Source organism: Saccopteryx bilineata, chromosome 11 (assembly GCF_036850765.1).
Source record: "Saccopteryx bilineata isolate mSacBil1 chromosome 11, mSacBil1_pri_phased_curated, whole genome shotgun sequence".
NCBI lineage: Eukaryota > Metazoa > Chordata > Mammalia > Chiroptera > Emballonuridae > Saccopteryx > Saccopteryx bilineata.
The window spans coordinates 809772-825609 of record NC_089500.1 but is presented as its reverse complement, the minus strand read 5'-3'; the positions used below and the strand labels follow the sequence as shown (position 1 = coordinate 825609).

The 15838-nt window shown below is 44.3% G+C and overlaps 1 protein-coding gene across 4 annotated transcripts in view; it reads left to right on the top strand.

Annotated features, from left to right (window-relative positions):
• ATP9B (ATPase phospholipid transporting 9B (putative)) overlaps positions 1–15838 on the top strand; it is a 120573-nt gene that overhangs the window by 61513 nt on the left and 43222 nt on the right. For all 4 annotated transcript variants that reach the window (XM_066246406.1, XM_066246405.1, XM_066246408.1 and 1 more), the window contains 2 exons: positions 4002–4077; positions 7517–7593. In XM_066246406.1, the coding sequence (XP_066102503.1) occupies positions 4002–4077; positions 7517–7593 (153 nt within the window). The remainder of the gene's footprint in view (positions 1–4001; positions 4078–7516; positions 7594–15838) is intronic.

Here is a 15838-nt window from a genome sequence, read left to right as displayed (position 1 = left end):
AACTGGTTGGAAGGCTGTGTATATGCACATTCATTTCCTTATATGCATCTGTCTTCTGTAGTCTGTTATTCTCATTACCCTGGTGTTTTGGTCCAGTTTGAAGTCCCCTCTACACCTGACTTTTTTTTTTTTTTTTTTATTCATTTTAGAGAGGAGAGGGAAAGACAGAGAGAGAAAGAGAGAGAGAGAGAGAGAGGAGAGACAGAGAGAGACAAGGGGAGGAGCTGGAAGCATCAACTCCCATATGTGCCTTGACCAGGCAAGCCCAGGGTTTCGAACCAGCAACCTCAGCATTTCCAGGTCGACGCTTTATCCACTGCGCCACCACAGGTCAGGCTACACCTGACTTTTTAATGGGACTTGGAGGAATAACTTGATTTTAACAGCTAAATGATATTATAAGTGCTTTATAATACTGAAGGGTTTTTTTTTTCTTTTAATTTTTGAAGGGGGTTTTAATATATGACTAGTTCATTTTTTGCTGCAGTTACTTTTAAAAGATTTTTGTTGGTACAGTCAACTTGGTTTTACTCTTGATCGCACACAAGGGAGGGTTGGCAGCAGTTATCACAGGACAAAGCGCTCGCTCAGGGTGTGTTACGTGCCAGGTGATGTGAAGTGGCGGAGGCCCCACTGTGGTGGGCAGGGCTCGCAGATGTTCCTGGGCACCTTCATCTGCAGGGATGCTGCAGTGAGCATGCATGCAGGGTGTTCATGGAGACTCTGAGGAGATGTACTGGGATCGTTCTAAGAATACTGAGATCTTGTGTTTTGCAAAAGTGTTTCTGAAACAAGCACAAGTTTTTGTGAAAGACAATTGAGCATCCGTGAGAAAAGGTCTTACAGAAGGACACCCTTAGTACCATAGATGAAGAGTGATTGCCTTGCCCACTGTCAATATTGTGGAACTTTACTTGCTTCCTCCTTCGTGTTTCCCAGGTTTATGTTGCTTGTCACTTGCTGAAGGTGGAGCATTGCTGGGCAGTGTGTGGGGGCACGTGGAGTCAGAGAAGGGCGAGCGAGGACCAAGGAGGGGCAAGCCATCTGCCCATGAGGTCTGGGGGAGGGTGGCTGGTGTGGGACTAGAGTTTGAGTCCATGTCACTGAGTGTGTGACTGTGCATGACTGTGTGTCACATGTTGGAGAGGGAGGACTGATCTGGAAGTATGTCAAGAAAAGGAAGAAGCCATTTAAGGCTTTTCAACTTAGGAGAGAAATTATAATACATATTGGTGTTTGTAAAAGATTTGTCTCGACTTCCTGCCCCTTAGGATAATGGCAGTTATCTGAGTTTGTGCCCCCACTGTTTCCCCAAACCCTACAGGCCAGGACTTCGACTGCATCCCCTGTGAGTGTGGTAGGCTGGCCTGGAGCTCAGGCATACAGAATCCGCGTGAGAAAGAAAATACTGCTCACTTCCGTTTGCCCTGAGCAGGCACGAGCCACATGGCACAGCCCGCCAGAGCCGGGGTTGTGCAAAAAGAAGGAATGGGTTCCTAGGAAGTTCCAGCCGCACACTCAGCCTCGTCCCTTCCCGTCCTTTTCCCAGCAGGGCTTTGTCCCACTCATTCTAAATATATGAATCTTGACTTCTGAATTATTTACAGATAAATCTTTATTTTTGTGTGTATTTTTCAAAAAGGAGGGTAGAAAAACCATGCTAAATAACTCGTTTTGTAACTAGGAAATGGAATTCAGTTTAATTACCAGAATATCAACTGAACATTTTAAAAAGTGATATCCTGCTGTTCTTTTTTATACAATAAAGTATATAGTATATAAAGGACAAAATGTATGTTTCTTTTGTATCAGCCTAAATAAATAATAGCCAGAGCAGATGAACTCAAGTGGCACCTGGCATAGAGACAGTATGGGTTCTGTGGCCTCTACAGAGTCTAGTATACACATGCACATCATAAAACTATCTTCCTGACTTACCTTAAGACATTGTCAGGATAACCTAACTTCCTGGTTATTGGACATTCCATGTTATGTAAACAATTCATATTACTATTATTGTTGTTTTTGATATCATTAATTTCGCTATTGTTCAAGACATACCTGTTCTCTCTGAAGTTTGGAGTTTAAAACTGTAGCCACTTTTGAAATATTAGCAGTGTTCATAGTCCTTTGACATATTACCATTTTCCTCTTGTATAATGCTTTTCCTGCTATAATTTCTTTTGCAAACCATAGTGCGCTTATCGTTCATGTCTTTTCAATCAAAATACTCTCCTTTTAAAAAGCAAACTACTATTGTTGGTTAAATAGGGTACACTACTGAAAAACAGCTTGAAATTGTAACATTCTGCATTTTCCCTCCCCAAAGCAAATTTTATCTTTTCAAACTCTGTAACATTAAGTAGAAGGAAACCCAAAGAGAAACTTATTTAGAGATAATTTCTTCTCTGTCTTCCCAATCTTTATTCTGTACTGTATGAAATGGGTAAAGAGCTAGCTTTTACAGTAGTTTTCTCTGTAAGAGGAATGTTGAATGTTTAAAGCTATCACAGTGATTGCAGGTTTGAGTGCAAATGTAGTGTGTCCTTCAGCATGCGATCGTGTAAGAAAGAGTCAAAGGCATTCACATTATTCAGTAGTTACCGAGAGGAATGGGGGAACCAGCCTAAATTTCTAAAACTAGATATTACAGAACCTATTATTTGCAGTTCAGAAAGCGTTAAGTTTTTAAATATATTTTTAATGCCCTATTTCTTTTGGAGTTTGACCCAGTGGGAAAATACTATACCAAAAGGTATGCCTGTGTTAGTAAGTTTAAATTTCCATATTAAAAAAACAGTAGGAGAGTTTTAAACTAATAACATGGTGTGCATTTGTGGTGAAGGGCAGGGCAGACAGGGTGGCCTGTTGGAGAAGGTGCACGTGTGACAGACAGACACAGGGCATTGAGAGCCACTGCGATCTGCTGACTCGGTGATGTCAGCCGGGCATCGGAAGTTAGAGCTAGAGTCCCCTGCTTTTTGTTCTTTGATTCATTCATTTATGAGACATGTTTGAGTGCCTGTTCTGTGGTCGGTGCTCAGAAGATCGAGGTCAACACCACGGTTACATAGCTTACAGTCCAGGGAGGATAAATGAACATAAATTGTATGATACTGTGAAAATAATTCAGAATTAATACTGGACAATAATTTTTTGTTTTATTCCTTAAATAATAAATGTGTGCATCAACAATTGGCAGGATTTATCCCAGTTATATATAGTTAGTTAATTTTGTAGGCGTTCTCTGCTAAGGATCAGCCTGCCATGTAAATTTAACATTTTCTTATGTCTTTTCTGAGCTTTCTTGTCAAGTGCAGTCACTTTATGTTTCTCATATCTATGTTAATGTCCTAGTCTTTAATGTCTGGCTCCCAAAAGTGAAAAATAGAAAGTGACTGGCACTCACCCTTTAAGTCTCCTGGACATTACTTGAGCTGGAGGGCTGGGGGAGGGGCTTGCTACAGTGGGAGGAGGCACAACAAGATGGCCACTGACCTCTTTCTCTGCACCCTGTGATCAGAAGCAAAAGCACCGATTCCCCAGTATTTGGCAGGCACAGTTCTTTTTGCCCACCCTGTCTCCCACACACTGTAAGCTGCTCTAGGACCAGGTGCACAGTGGCCTGCCATGCAGCTGGGGGTGGTGAATGTGCAGTAGTGCCTGTACTAAGACCTGATATTGACCAAAATTAACCAGAATTTACCAGCAAAGCCTTCCCCTGGAAGTTGCAAGCCTTCAACAGACTTCAGAGTTCCAAAACAGTGAACAGTGGAGTCAGGCAGATTCTGCCCTCAGTTATTGTCTTGGTGGGGAGAAATTCCTAGTGCTCCCTGTTCCACCACCACCTCAGAATCCTCTGACTTTTCTTCCATCCTATTTAGCAGTGCCTGTTCACTGCTAGTCAGCTGGACCCAGCTTCCTTTAACCCTAATCTCTGCAATATGAGTAATGAAAGTATTGGTTGTTTACTGTTGGTGTTCTTTTCTCTTCCTGAACAGGAAGACAGTGATCCACCCATTCATGAAAGTCTCAGCATAGAAAATACATTGTGGGCAAGCACCGTTGTTGCATCAGGTAAGAAGTACATTCTGTTTTTATAATTAATTCTCACAGAATAGGTGATGCTTTGTGTTTTTGAGTGACTCCAAACAACTGTTTCTCAAAATGCCTTGCATTATATGGGAGTCTTATTCAGTGAACACCCTACTTCAGTGGGCGCTGGACAGGCCTGAGATCTACATGTTGGACAAGCCCAGGGCCAGGACTGCGACCTCTAGAGAGGGATTGCTGGATGTGTGCGCAGTCCTGCAGGACCGATCATGACTGAGACGAGTACAGAAAGTGAGAGTGACACTTGGAAATTTTTATGGCAGTTGATGAAGTAATTTAATATTAGAAAAATTGGGGCCTATATTTTCTTGTTTTTGTTTTTATATTGTTTCTCTTGTTAATTTGTTGCTGTGGTATTTTACAGAACTAGTCTTCACAGCATATTAATCATTTAAAAATAAAGCCTAGCCCTTTATCAACATCATGGGTGGGTTCGGCTCTAGAACCAGGTCAGTGGTCTGGGCAGGGGTAGTGGAGAGGCTGCTCCATGGGTGCAGTGACTGAGGGACAGCCCAGAGGTTGGGGACAGGGACAGAACCTATTTGGCTGAGCACGCTGCAGCACACACTGCGCCAGGCACCACAGGAGAGGGAGTTTCTGCTCCTCACACCTCATCTCGTGAACAGTTGTGCCGCTGGGAGGCGGGTGAGAAGTTCTGCGCACTCACTGTCAGTCTGATGCTTCCCCATGTGTGCAGGTCCCACCTGACACTCTGCCCCTGGCCTCATCAACCTGTGTAACTTTTCTGAGGCCTATTCACTGATTTTACTGGGGTGTGTGTCAGGCATGTAGTGTTCATTGGTTCACTGTCACTGCCGTGTGTCCGTGCTCCTCGGTGCTTCCCTTCCTTCCCATTGGTCCCCCGAAGGGGGTTTCTGCCATCCGCGAGCAGCTTTCGCACGTGGCTTTGTAGAGATGGACTCTAGGGAAGAGCTGTGCACTAGCCGGGCCAGCTCTGTACTGTGTAGAGCAGGTTCTGGGCATGGAACTGAGATCAGGGAGTACTTAGGGTGCTTGGTAGTTCTCAGTCTACATGTCTGTCTGTCCTTCTCTCTACAGCATCTCGTCTTTCTCATATGCAGTCTTCCTTATGTCTGATGCATGTGTTATATTTTGTTGCCCTCTCATGTCTCATTTTCTAAATTAACAGCCTGTTTCCCATATTTTCTTTTAGCCATATATATAAGTCTACTCAATCTTTTAGTCTGTAAACACATACCCTTTGTCAAAGAGAGTGGAGAATACTTCACATATGCTGTACTGACTCTAGTAATTTTAGTAAAGTGCACGAGAGACTCAGAAGAAAATGTGTTATTCTGACTCCAGTGAGAACTCATTTTTAGCAAGAATTAATTGGGGTAGTACACAAGAGCTGTTACCAAACTTTAATAGATTGTACACATAAAATTGTGTGAGGAATCCTGTCTCATACTTAAGTCTGTTACGTTTAACACACAGATACTGAGTTTAGTTCGTATCTGTCTGAACAAAGTATTTCCCGTTCATCTGTGTTTCCCAGATTTCATTTCAGATGCTAGAGTGTAAAGCCAGCCATGGGGAGGGGGGTGGGGCAGGGTCAGCATTGCAAGTCACTCACCTGCTTTCCTAGGACAGGAGCCTTCTCTGAGACTTGCTTATTCTACTGTTAAAAATAAATTAATTTTGCAATTCACCTTGTTCTAGTTTTATGCTATTTTACTTTAGTGATACTTTTGCATTTTGAGTAAGTTAAACTTAATTGACAAGTTACAAAAGTTTTTAAAATATTATATCATTGTGTATTTAATATTTTTCTATATGCTCAGTACAGACAGAACATCTGGGAATCTTAGTTGGATAATAATATAAGGTAGCATTGTGCTGTTTGGGTTAGATTATATGACAGATGGGGGCTTACTGCTTTCAAGAATACCGTAAATTCAGGCCTCACAGCTTCCCTAGTGACACACCTTTAAAAACGGGTGGGAAGGAGATGCTTAGTCTAGAAAAGAAAAGCTATGTAACCTGTGCAAGTACCGCTGCTGAGCAGTACTCTAGCCCCTCTGTCTTCCTGAACGCTGTGGAAGGCTGTCCGTCCTGACTTGTGAGCATGCGCAGTCATTGTGCTTTATGTCCCAGAGCTCCATCCCCGTGATCACACTTCCTCAGCGGGCCCTGACTGAGGACTCACCGCACATCCCACCTCACATCAATGTGACATCAGAGTTTAATTATAGTTAGTTCTGCTGTGATTGCTGTATTTTCCACCTTAGCCATATTTATTACCTTCCATGTTTGCAGTTAGGGTTTTAAGTTAGGCACTTCTGTAGTTCTAAAAATAGACATCTATGGTTTCAGTTGACATTTCAGAGATGCCTGACTCTGCACCTCTGTGATTGATGGGTTGTTCCAGGTGTATCTTACGATTCTTTTGTCCTAAGCTTGATAGACCACAAAATTAATCACTTTTTCTTGACATACACATTTAGAAAACCAAACTTCCGGAAGATATATATGAATAAAAGAGACTAATACTATCTAAATTCAAAATCAGTATTTTTTATAGTTCTCTTATTTTAATTGTATATGTGCTGAAATATTAGCAGTGGCACTTATACCTTAGGACTTTAATCTTTGCAGTAAGAATATACTCGTAGACTCTTGTTCAGAAAACTGGTTCACTTGGTACCATTGTGGTTTGAAGGTCACATGATGACTTTGACCAGTCATCATGTGAAAATTAAGAATGTGGCCTCTCTTTATTTTTATTTTTTTTTTACAGAGACAGCAAGAGTCAGAGAAAGGGATAGATAGGGACAGACAGGAACGCAGCAAGATGAGAAGCATCAATCATTAGTTTTTTGTTGCAGCACCTTAGTTGTCCATTGATTGCTTTCTCATATGTGCCTTGACCGTGGGGCTACAACAGACTGAGTAACCCCTTGCTCAAGCCAGCAACCTTGGGTCCAAGCTGGTGAGCTTTGCTCAAACCAGATGAGCCCACACTCAAGCTGGCAACCTCGGGATCTCAAACCTGCGTCTTCCGCATCCCAGTCCAACGCTCTATCCACTGCGCCACTGCCTGGGCAGGTCAGGCAGAATGTGGCCTCTCTTAATTTAACTGATAGTTACCATCTTAGTAGACATTAATGGATGAAGTCACTTTTTCTGTTTTCAAAGAATATTAGTACATATTCTATGTCTATAAATTTCTGTTGCTTAAGGAATCATTTGAGTTTTTCAAAGTTTATTTTAAAAGTTGAGATTAGGTTTTTTTGAACAAATCAAAATATGCTGTTAGATAAATTTATATAAAATAAAATGGTGTAATATTTTCCATCAAAATTATTAGAAAGTATTATCTCTGTCTTTACTTTTTGAAGTACCTCTTCAAAAAGTAAGGACCGCTTTCATGTTTTTGCAGGTACTGTAATAGGTGTTGTCATTTACACTGGAAAAGAGACTCGAAGTGTAATGAACACATCCAATCCAAAAAATAAGGTAGGCTAGATTAAGGAGCAACTGCTCTGATGAATTTGCTTTTTCCTTTCAGTGAAAAAGTCCATGGAGTTCTGAATGGCCTGTTTACATTAGCTTAATACTAAGTAACATAAAACAGACTCAAAAATGTTGGTGATTTGGGATATGAATTCTCTGTATTTATGTAACGACATGTTCTTATGGAAGAATTTCCAAAAGTATCTTTTCTTGGTTAATCAGAGTTTTATATGTCTCTTAAATTTTCATGGTATGATATATATATAATTTGCCCATAATTTGACAGCTTATTGTGGGTCTCTTAATTTCTCTTCTATTTATTTTATAATTTTCACTCTTAATTTTTATGTGGATGATTCATTTTAAAATAAAGGATCTGTATTAATGTTTGAGAAGATTTGATTTGATAGTGTTACATGGTTAACCTAGTTTTATGTGAGTTACATACAGTTTATAAAAAGTATATTAAAAACCAGATTTTAGTTAAAGACTGCCTGATTATATTTCTAAATTTATTATATTCCTGTTATATTTCTAAAATTGATATTTATCCAATCAACATGTGTGCAGGTAAATCATCCAAAGTTGTTTAGGTAGCCTTTCCTTTCCCTGGTTTATGACCCCAGGTAAGAACTCTGGCCCTGGAGGTTGACTGCATTGCCACTTACCGGCTCTTTGACTCTGGGCGTGTGGCTTAATTCCGTGTTGTACTACTCAATAAATGTTACCTATAATTATTATCTTTCTATAAAGTGAAATGTGAAATGGTGATGAATGTCAGATTTTGAACTGTCACCGTCAATCATTAAGTCCTCAGTGCAATAAGTAGTTGTGCACGGCGCTGGGCTCCACTCACTCCTCCACAAGGTAGGATGGCTGGCCGGCCCTCTGCATTTCACCCTCTCTTCCTCTCCTCTCCCCCCTGCCCCTTTTTTACAGCAGCCTTCTAGATTTCCTTGGTGTTAGCAAAATGTTCCTTATTTTGGAAGGGCGCCATTGGAGTTTTGCATAATTGGATTTAAACCCTCACTTTGCCCTTGTCAGTATCACATGTGGAACAAATGTGCTCTTCCAGTGATGGGCACCTTAGGGGTGTCACCAGCGTTCTGTGCCCCGTTCCCAGTGGAAGTCGTGGGACAGCTGAGGCCTAGGCACAGTGCTCATGCCCCTGCCCATGCACACACGCGCGCATGTACACAAACACACACGCGCACCGAGCACTGATGTGAGCTAGGTCATGAGTCAGCACCATGCCCTCAGTGGAAGCGCTCCCTCAGTCTGCAGAGCGGGGAGGGTGCAGTGCAGGGACCAAGCTTGTCAGCGTGGCGCCTGCTTGTCCTTGCCCGCACTACACACAGTAGAGTTCCAGCTTCTTACAGGAGCATTTGCATAAACTAATGAATAATCTTAGGAGAGAAATAAAATCTTAAGTTTGCATACGCCACTAGATCTTTCTAAGTGTTAAATGTCAGATTTAAAAGAAAAAATTCAGGAAAAGGTTATAGGCTACAGTGGACAGAAAGGAACAGGTGTCATTTATCCAGGGGACACATTGACAGGTACTGGATGAGAGGACTGTGACGTGAGTCCTTCACTAGAAAAGGGAAGACAAATTATTATTCACTGTTCATACATCATTGTCTGTTCTGACATAGCTTGATAAACCAGCAAGCTTTTGGACTTCAAAGCAGACTAGTGGGAATGAAGAGTAAACATTTTCTAGGGAAGTGGAATCACTCAGGTTTCGCTGGGTTTCTTCAGGGAGGCAAAACTGTCCCTAATATTCTCCTGAGAGCTATTGTATGCATGGAGTACAGATGGGCCTTGGCCCATGACCGATGTGGTCGGGAGCACTCTCACTGTGGAGTCCACTGACCACAGAATCATCTGGGCTGAGAGCACATGTCTAAGGGAGTCGTGTCTCTGTCCAGCTGTGACACAGGCTGCCTTGAGCCCATGGCAGCTGCTGCTGCTAGCACCACTGTCTTCTCCCAGCACACGGCACGCACCTGGCGCACTGGCATGTGCTCTGCTCGTCATAGCCCCTCAGGCCCCGAGGAGCTTGCCTCGCTGGCCCTGGGTCAAAAGAGATGGCGTGGCAGACCTCAAGGCTCCTGCCCGTGAGCCATGCAGTTCTCCTTGCCTTGGCCAGAGCACGTCAGTGGCCTCACGCAGATTGAAGGACTCGGGGAAGAATGACAGTCTCCTCCCACTTCCAGGCAGGAGGGAGAGCTGACTACCCACAGTGTGCTTGTGGTGAGTCTCCAGGTTACAAGGGAGGACCTCATAGAGCCCAGATCCCAGGCGGTAAGGCAGGAAGCAGCAGGGAGCAGGAAGGGCAGTAAGAAGACGTATCCAGAGCAGGCAGGCATCGGCGTCTCTGTGCCGCGGCAGTGACCAGCACAGTGAAGGAAGCCGTGCCGGGCGCAGCAGGCAGTGTTGCCCAAGTGGCACTCGTTGCCATGCATCTGCTTTGGTACTAGTCAGATGCAAGAGCAGGTGGGAGCCCTCTCTCAAGGTCACTGGTGAGGTTTGGGGGTGGGGGGGTGAGGCACTGGAGACATGTAATGAACACTGACTGGCGGCCCCTGGGGAAAGGGTCTCATTGATTCTGTTTGTTTCCGTGAGAAACAGTGTCACAAAGCCGTTCCTGCTTCTGATAAAGGAAGAGTCTTAGTGTTTTAAAGAGGAAAGAACACTCTGTGGAAGAATAAGTTGAGTGGGCATCCGGGGATGACTTAAATGTACAGACATAAGGTTGCCTAAGAGTGATCTGTTGTTATGGGGGCGTTGCTGCCAGAGGAAGCGCAGCTTCTCGGATTTGTAGGTTGACAGCCAGATTTGTAAGTTGACAGCCGTCAGTCAGTCCCTCCCTCCCCCGCTCCTGCACCCTGATCGGTATTTGCCACTTTCATTATGAGTGCATATCAGAAGAACTTGCAAATTTGGGAGGTTGCTTTACCTTCCTAGAAAGAAAGACCTTGCAGCACAAGCCGTGCTGACATAAGGGATGGGGGAGGAGTTAGCAGGATTTGAGGCAGAGCCTGCTGCAGAGCATGGTGAGAGTCTGAGGCCACTGCTGATGTGCAGAGTATCATCACAACTCAGTGAACGTCTGAGCGAGCGAGCCCACGGGCCGCTGGTACTGGGTCTTTGCTCTATAACAGAACTGGTAGCAAGTATGTGGTTTCCTGGGGCCGAGTCTCAAGAGTCCAAAGTAGAAGCAGAGAGGAGCTGATCTCGAGTGGCAGGTGGGCAGATGGCGTGTCGAGGGAGTAGAGGTGACATCGGCCCTGCAGATCAGAGGGGTCAGCAACCGCAGAGGCCCTGAGGTGGTGACACTGGACATCTCACACCTGCTCACCCTTGCTTCACACAGCTCTGTGTCTGGTGAAGGCTGTTCCTAGAAACTGTCTCTGGGAACACCACCAGTCTTTCTTGCTGATGGGGATGTGACTGTGTGTGACTTCCCCACTCATGCAGGAGCTCCTTGAGGACCAGCATTTTTATTTTTTAAAGCATTCTCTCAAACTGGGCAGCTGGGTGTTAGGTTTTTAACCAGTTTTACTGATTACTTCATAAAAGGCATTTTTAACCTTGTCATTCTACTCGACTGATATCCCAACCAGTTCTCTTTTTTGTATTTATTTCGTTCTCTTCTAGCTGCTTTTTAAAAGAAAGCCTCAAACAGAAAAGTGTGATTATTCATATACCTAAAACCTAAGGCTAACAGATATCATACCACTTTATTTCAAGTGAGCATTTTAAATAGAAATGAAGGGACTTCCTCTAGCTGCCGCCGCAGTCTTCTGTCCTAGCCTGTGACACCTGGCCTGCACAGCCTCAGCTCTTGCCCCCAGTTGAGTGATGACACCTATTTCACACCAACTGCACAACCCACCCCTGGACTCCCACGTCAAAAATCGGTGGTGAGGGGCATACTGGGAACTGAGTGCCACTGTCCCCTTATCATGACAACCTAAGATATAGAAAGAATCTCTTTGTAGATGAAACTATCACTAAGTTCATTGACTCTGACACATGTCCCTCTTGAATTCATCTTTGAAATTGGAACTTGAACTAACTTGATAATTTTATATAATCAGAATATATACATTTGTGCTTATTGCAGAAGTGTGTGGGACTGCTTCTTTAAGTGTACACACTTTACCCAAATGTGGGATGGAGAGTGAACCCCACTGTTGTTGGCTGGAGGCGCAGTCTGAGGGGAAGAGGCTCTGAGCCCCTTGTCAGGGTGGGAATGCTTCCTGTGACGTCAGTGCTGCTGAGGACAGATGTGAAGCAGGGACATAGTCGGCACAAGTCAGAAGTTTTCATTAGTAAGCAGTCCTACAATAATACTTGGTGGAAGTTTAAATTATACGGATTGCAACTTGAGTAATGGAATGCTCTATAAAACAGAGCATGTGGTATATTTGATGACACTTGATTACATTTAAGAGAAAAATTTTTACAGAAGGGTAAGAAAGATCAATGTGACAGGTTGCCATTTTCACATCATTCATAATAAGTTGCTCAGAGCAAACATGTCAGGATTAAATGAGAATACAGAATGCTTCAAGTGGTCACTGTAATCCCATGGGCATGTTGATTTGTGTTCCTAGTAAAAAGACGCTTTCAGATGTCTTGCTGGCAGTTGGACAGGTGGCGTGTGTATCATACAACGGCAAGTTATGCCGCTCCCTGGGACTGTCACAGGGGTGTCCTCAGACAAGACGAGAGATTGCTGTGGCGTATTTTACAAGTTGAAATATCAAGGCTGTTTTGGAGAAAGCTGCTTATATTAAAAATAAGTTTATAAAATAGTTTATTCATTCAATCCTTAATGTTTTTAACTGTTACCTTCTTGAAAAATAAGGTATTTTCAGATTAAACACTTGTTTACAACCGTGATCATGTGCCTTCCGAAAGAGCTATGTGGTGTGGAATGGAGTGTTACTGTCGGCCTCAGAGAGGAAGGGCTCTGCGTGCTTCTGTGGTCACTGTTATTGACAGGAACAGTGACAGTTCAGAGCCTGTCAGGAGAGGGCTGTCTGGGAGCTGCCTGCCATGAGGGTCAGGGGCCCGAGCCAGGGCCGCCGTCCTCGTACGTGACTGCACCCATTGTGTCACAGCTGCTTGCATCGGGAGCGTGTGAATGTGAGTCCACTGAGGACCTGAGGGAACCCCTAAGTGCCGCACAGGCAGCCTGACTGGCCTAGCGCTCCCTTGTCAGGAGGTGCAGCCAGTCCACCCTGGAAACCGCCTCTGTCCCTGCCTCTTAGTTACCGAGTAGATTACAAAGTAGGTGTTCTAAGTAGGAAACAAGCATATTTATTATTTAAAGTCAATACTGTGTACCACTAAAAAGAGTTAGTTTTGCATAAAGTTCTGAATGAGAAGGGCTTACTAATTATTTCTTACATAGTAAATAAGAACTATTTGGTAGCATTTCATCAGTTCTGTCCAGTACAGCTAAATTCTCTATAATCAGAATTCTCAGCAGCAAAGCATAATTTATTCAGGGAGCAAATAAGTATTTCTATAATTGTCTTTGTTTTTTTTGAAAGCATGATTCAAGGCCATAAAAACTGTTAGAAATTTGTGGAATTTGTGATGACTTACCTATCAAGACATTTTTATCTTAATTTATAAGCTCACAAAACTGAGTATTTATTATTAACAGATTATTCCTAAACATTCCTGAAAAAGCTTTTCTGGATGAGTTAGAACCATGGTCAGAAGCAATGTTTTCTAACTGCTGTTCTGTGGACCAGTGGTTGAAAATCACTGGTCTGAAGTTTCTTGTAAGAAGGAGAGGGAGAAAGTCCAGTTTCAAAAGCTTTTGTCTGGAACTGGACTACAGGGAGCACAGGGATGGGTGAGGGTTGTGGTTGGAGACTGGGAAGGACGGTGAGGAGATTGTCCTGTTGTTTTGAACCTTTCCAGGGAGCTCTGAGCCACCAGGCAGGGCAGCTCCGTGTGGTACAGATGCCTGTGTTTGGGTCCCTTCGTGGTCACCAGCATGAGAGCCAGTCTTGCGCATGGGGTGGGCTCAGAAGCAGACTTTATTGGGGAAAATGCCAAGCCAGAGTCAGCTGCGGGGGGGGGGGGGTCTCTTGGTTTTCTTATGTCCCGCCCAGGAAGGCTGCTGGGCAGAGCTCTGTGGACCCCACTGTGGGACTTCTCGCAGCTGCGGCCTGGCCAAGGACACGGTGCAGTGGAGGCCTCTTGGAAAAGGGGTGCCCTGCCCCTCACGCTCTGGCTCCTTGTGCAGGGAGCCCCAGCTTGCTGCCAGGGACCAACCACAGCCACAGTGACACCCTGGCTCAGAGCCAACCACATGCAGCAGACCCGACACACCAAATCGGGGCATTTTGTCCTGCCTGCCGTTGTTCTCTCAGGCCACTAACATGGCACTTGCCCTGGTGTTGAGTGATTGAATTATTTTTCTTAAGGAGCAGTTCATATTTTTTAACTGTTGATAGTTGTTTTTTTTCTAAGCAACAATTTAAAAAATATTTCTTAGAAATAAATCTTAACACATCTGGTTTCAACTTAATTGTCCTTCATACATCTAAAATATATTCTGGATACATTTTCTTGTATCTGTTGACATTAGAGTAGCAACGATACCAAACTTTTTTTTTTAAAACTGCATTAAAACGTGTGTATAATAAATTTAACATGAGGTTGGGTAGCTTTCTTTCCCCATGTAATTAGCAGTGTCAGCTAATAATTACCTTTAGCAAATCTTTCAACCGTATCATGAGTTTGAATTTCCCACTTCCTTATGGCCAGCCTGGGGTTCCTTTTTGACGACAGTTATCCACTTGCAACATTCTGAAAGGCTTGTTTTTTAAACTGATTAATACTATCACAATCAAACCATTTTTTGAGGCCGTGAAGTCAGAGTGAATTTTTCGAACTCTACTGTTGAAATACAGTTAGGACACAGAAACTTGTATGGGATAAATGACCACATAGACGTTCCTTTACTTGACTGCAGTGGAAATTGGAACTGGACCTCTGTACTTCCTACTAATATTTTCAAGGCGCAATTGGAAAAGTTTTAAATGAGCCAGATGTGTTCGTGAAGGTTGATCATCCCCTCCTGCAGGGATGAGAGCCTTTCAGTTACAGAGCTGCAATGAATATTAGGTACAGCACTTACTGTTTAGTATTTTATAGAATGGACAGGGGCAGCCTCGTGGAAAGAGCTCTGAGGCAGGCAGGCAATGTCCCCATGGAATGCCCCCTTGCCTATCCCCTCAGGTGGGGAGCAGTGTAACCAGAGGACAGGAGGGGGCTCATGTCTGTCGGACACTCCCATCTCCAGGACCCATTCCCCTGGTTGACAGTGCCCATACTGGGTGAGCTGTGTCGGCACGGCTCTTCACACTGACAGCGGGTCAGTCCTCAGGAGACCGGAGTGTAGGCAGCTTCACCTGCTTGCTTAGATTTGTGCTAAAATGAGACTCAGATGCAAGCACCCTGCAAAAGACCAGGCCAGGGTCTGTCCCACTGAAGACTCAGTGAAGATTCGCTGAACTGTTTTTCATTCTTGGAAGAGAGTGCTGGTAACATGTTTGACCATGAAGGATGAGAGGACAGTCACAGTGGGACTCTGCTGGGGGGGGGGGGGGGGGAGGCTGGCGCCCCCCGCCCCCAGGCACCTGTGAGGGCTGGTTCTTCTCCCTCAGAACCTCTCAGTTTCTGGCCCTGGCCAGTTGGCTTAGTGGTAGAGCATCGGCCTGGCATGTAGAAGTCCCGGGTTCAATTCCCAGCCAGGGCACACAGGAGAAGCGCCCATCTGCTTCTCCACCCCTCCCCCTCTCCTTCCTCTCTGTCTCTCTCTTCCCCTCCCACAGCCAAGGCTCCATTGGAGCAAAGATGGCCCGGGCGCTGGGGATGGCTCCTTGGCCTCTGCCCCAGGCACTGGAGTGGCTCTGGTCGCAACAGAGCGACACCCCAGAGGGGCAGAGCATCGCCCCCTGGTGGGCAGAGCGTTGCCCCTTGGTGGGCGTGCCGGGTGGATCCTGGTCGAGCGCATGGGGGAGTCTGTCTGACTGTCTCTCCCTGTTTCCAGCTTCAGAAAAAGTAAGAAAAAAAAAAAAAAAACCTCTCAGTTTCTGAACAAGCAAGCAGAACACTGTTACAGACCTGTAGCTAACAGTCCTTAGTATATTCTTATTTTTTGAAACAAATCTATTAAGTCACAAAAATTTATGCTTTCAAAACTACCAGG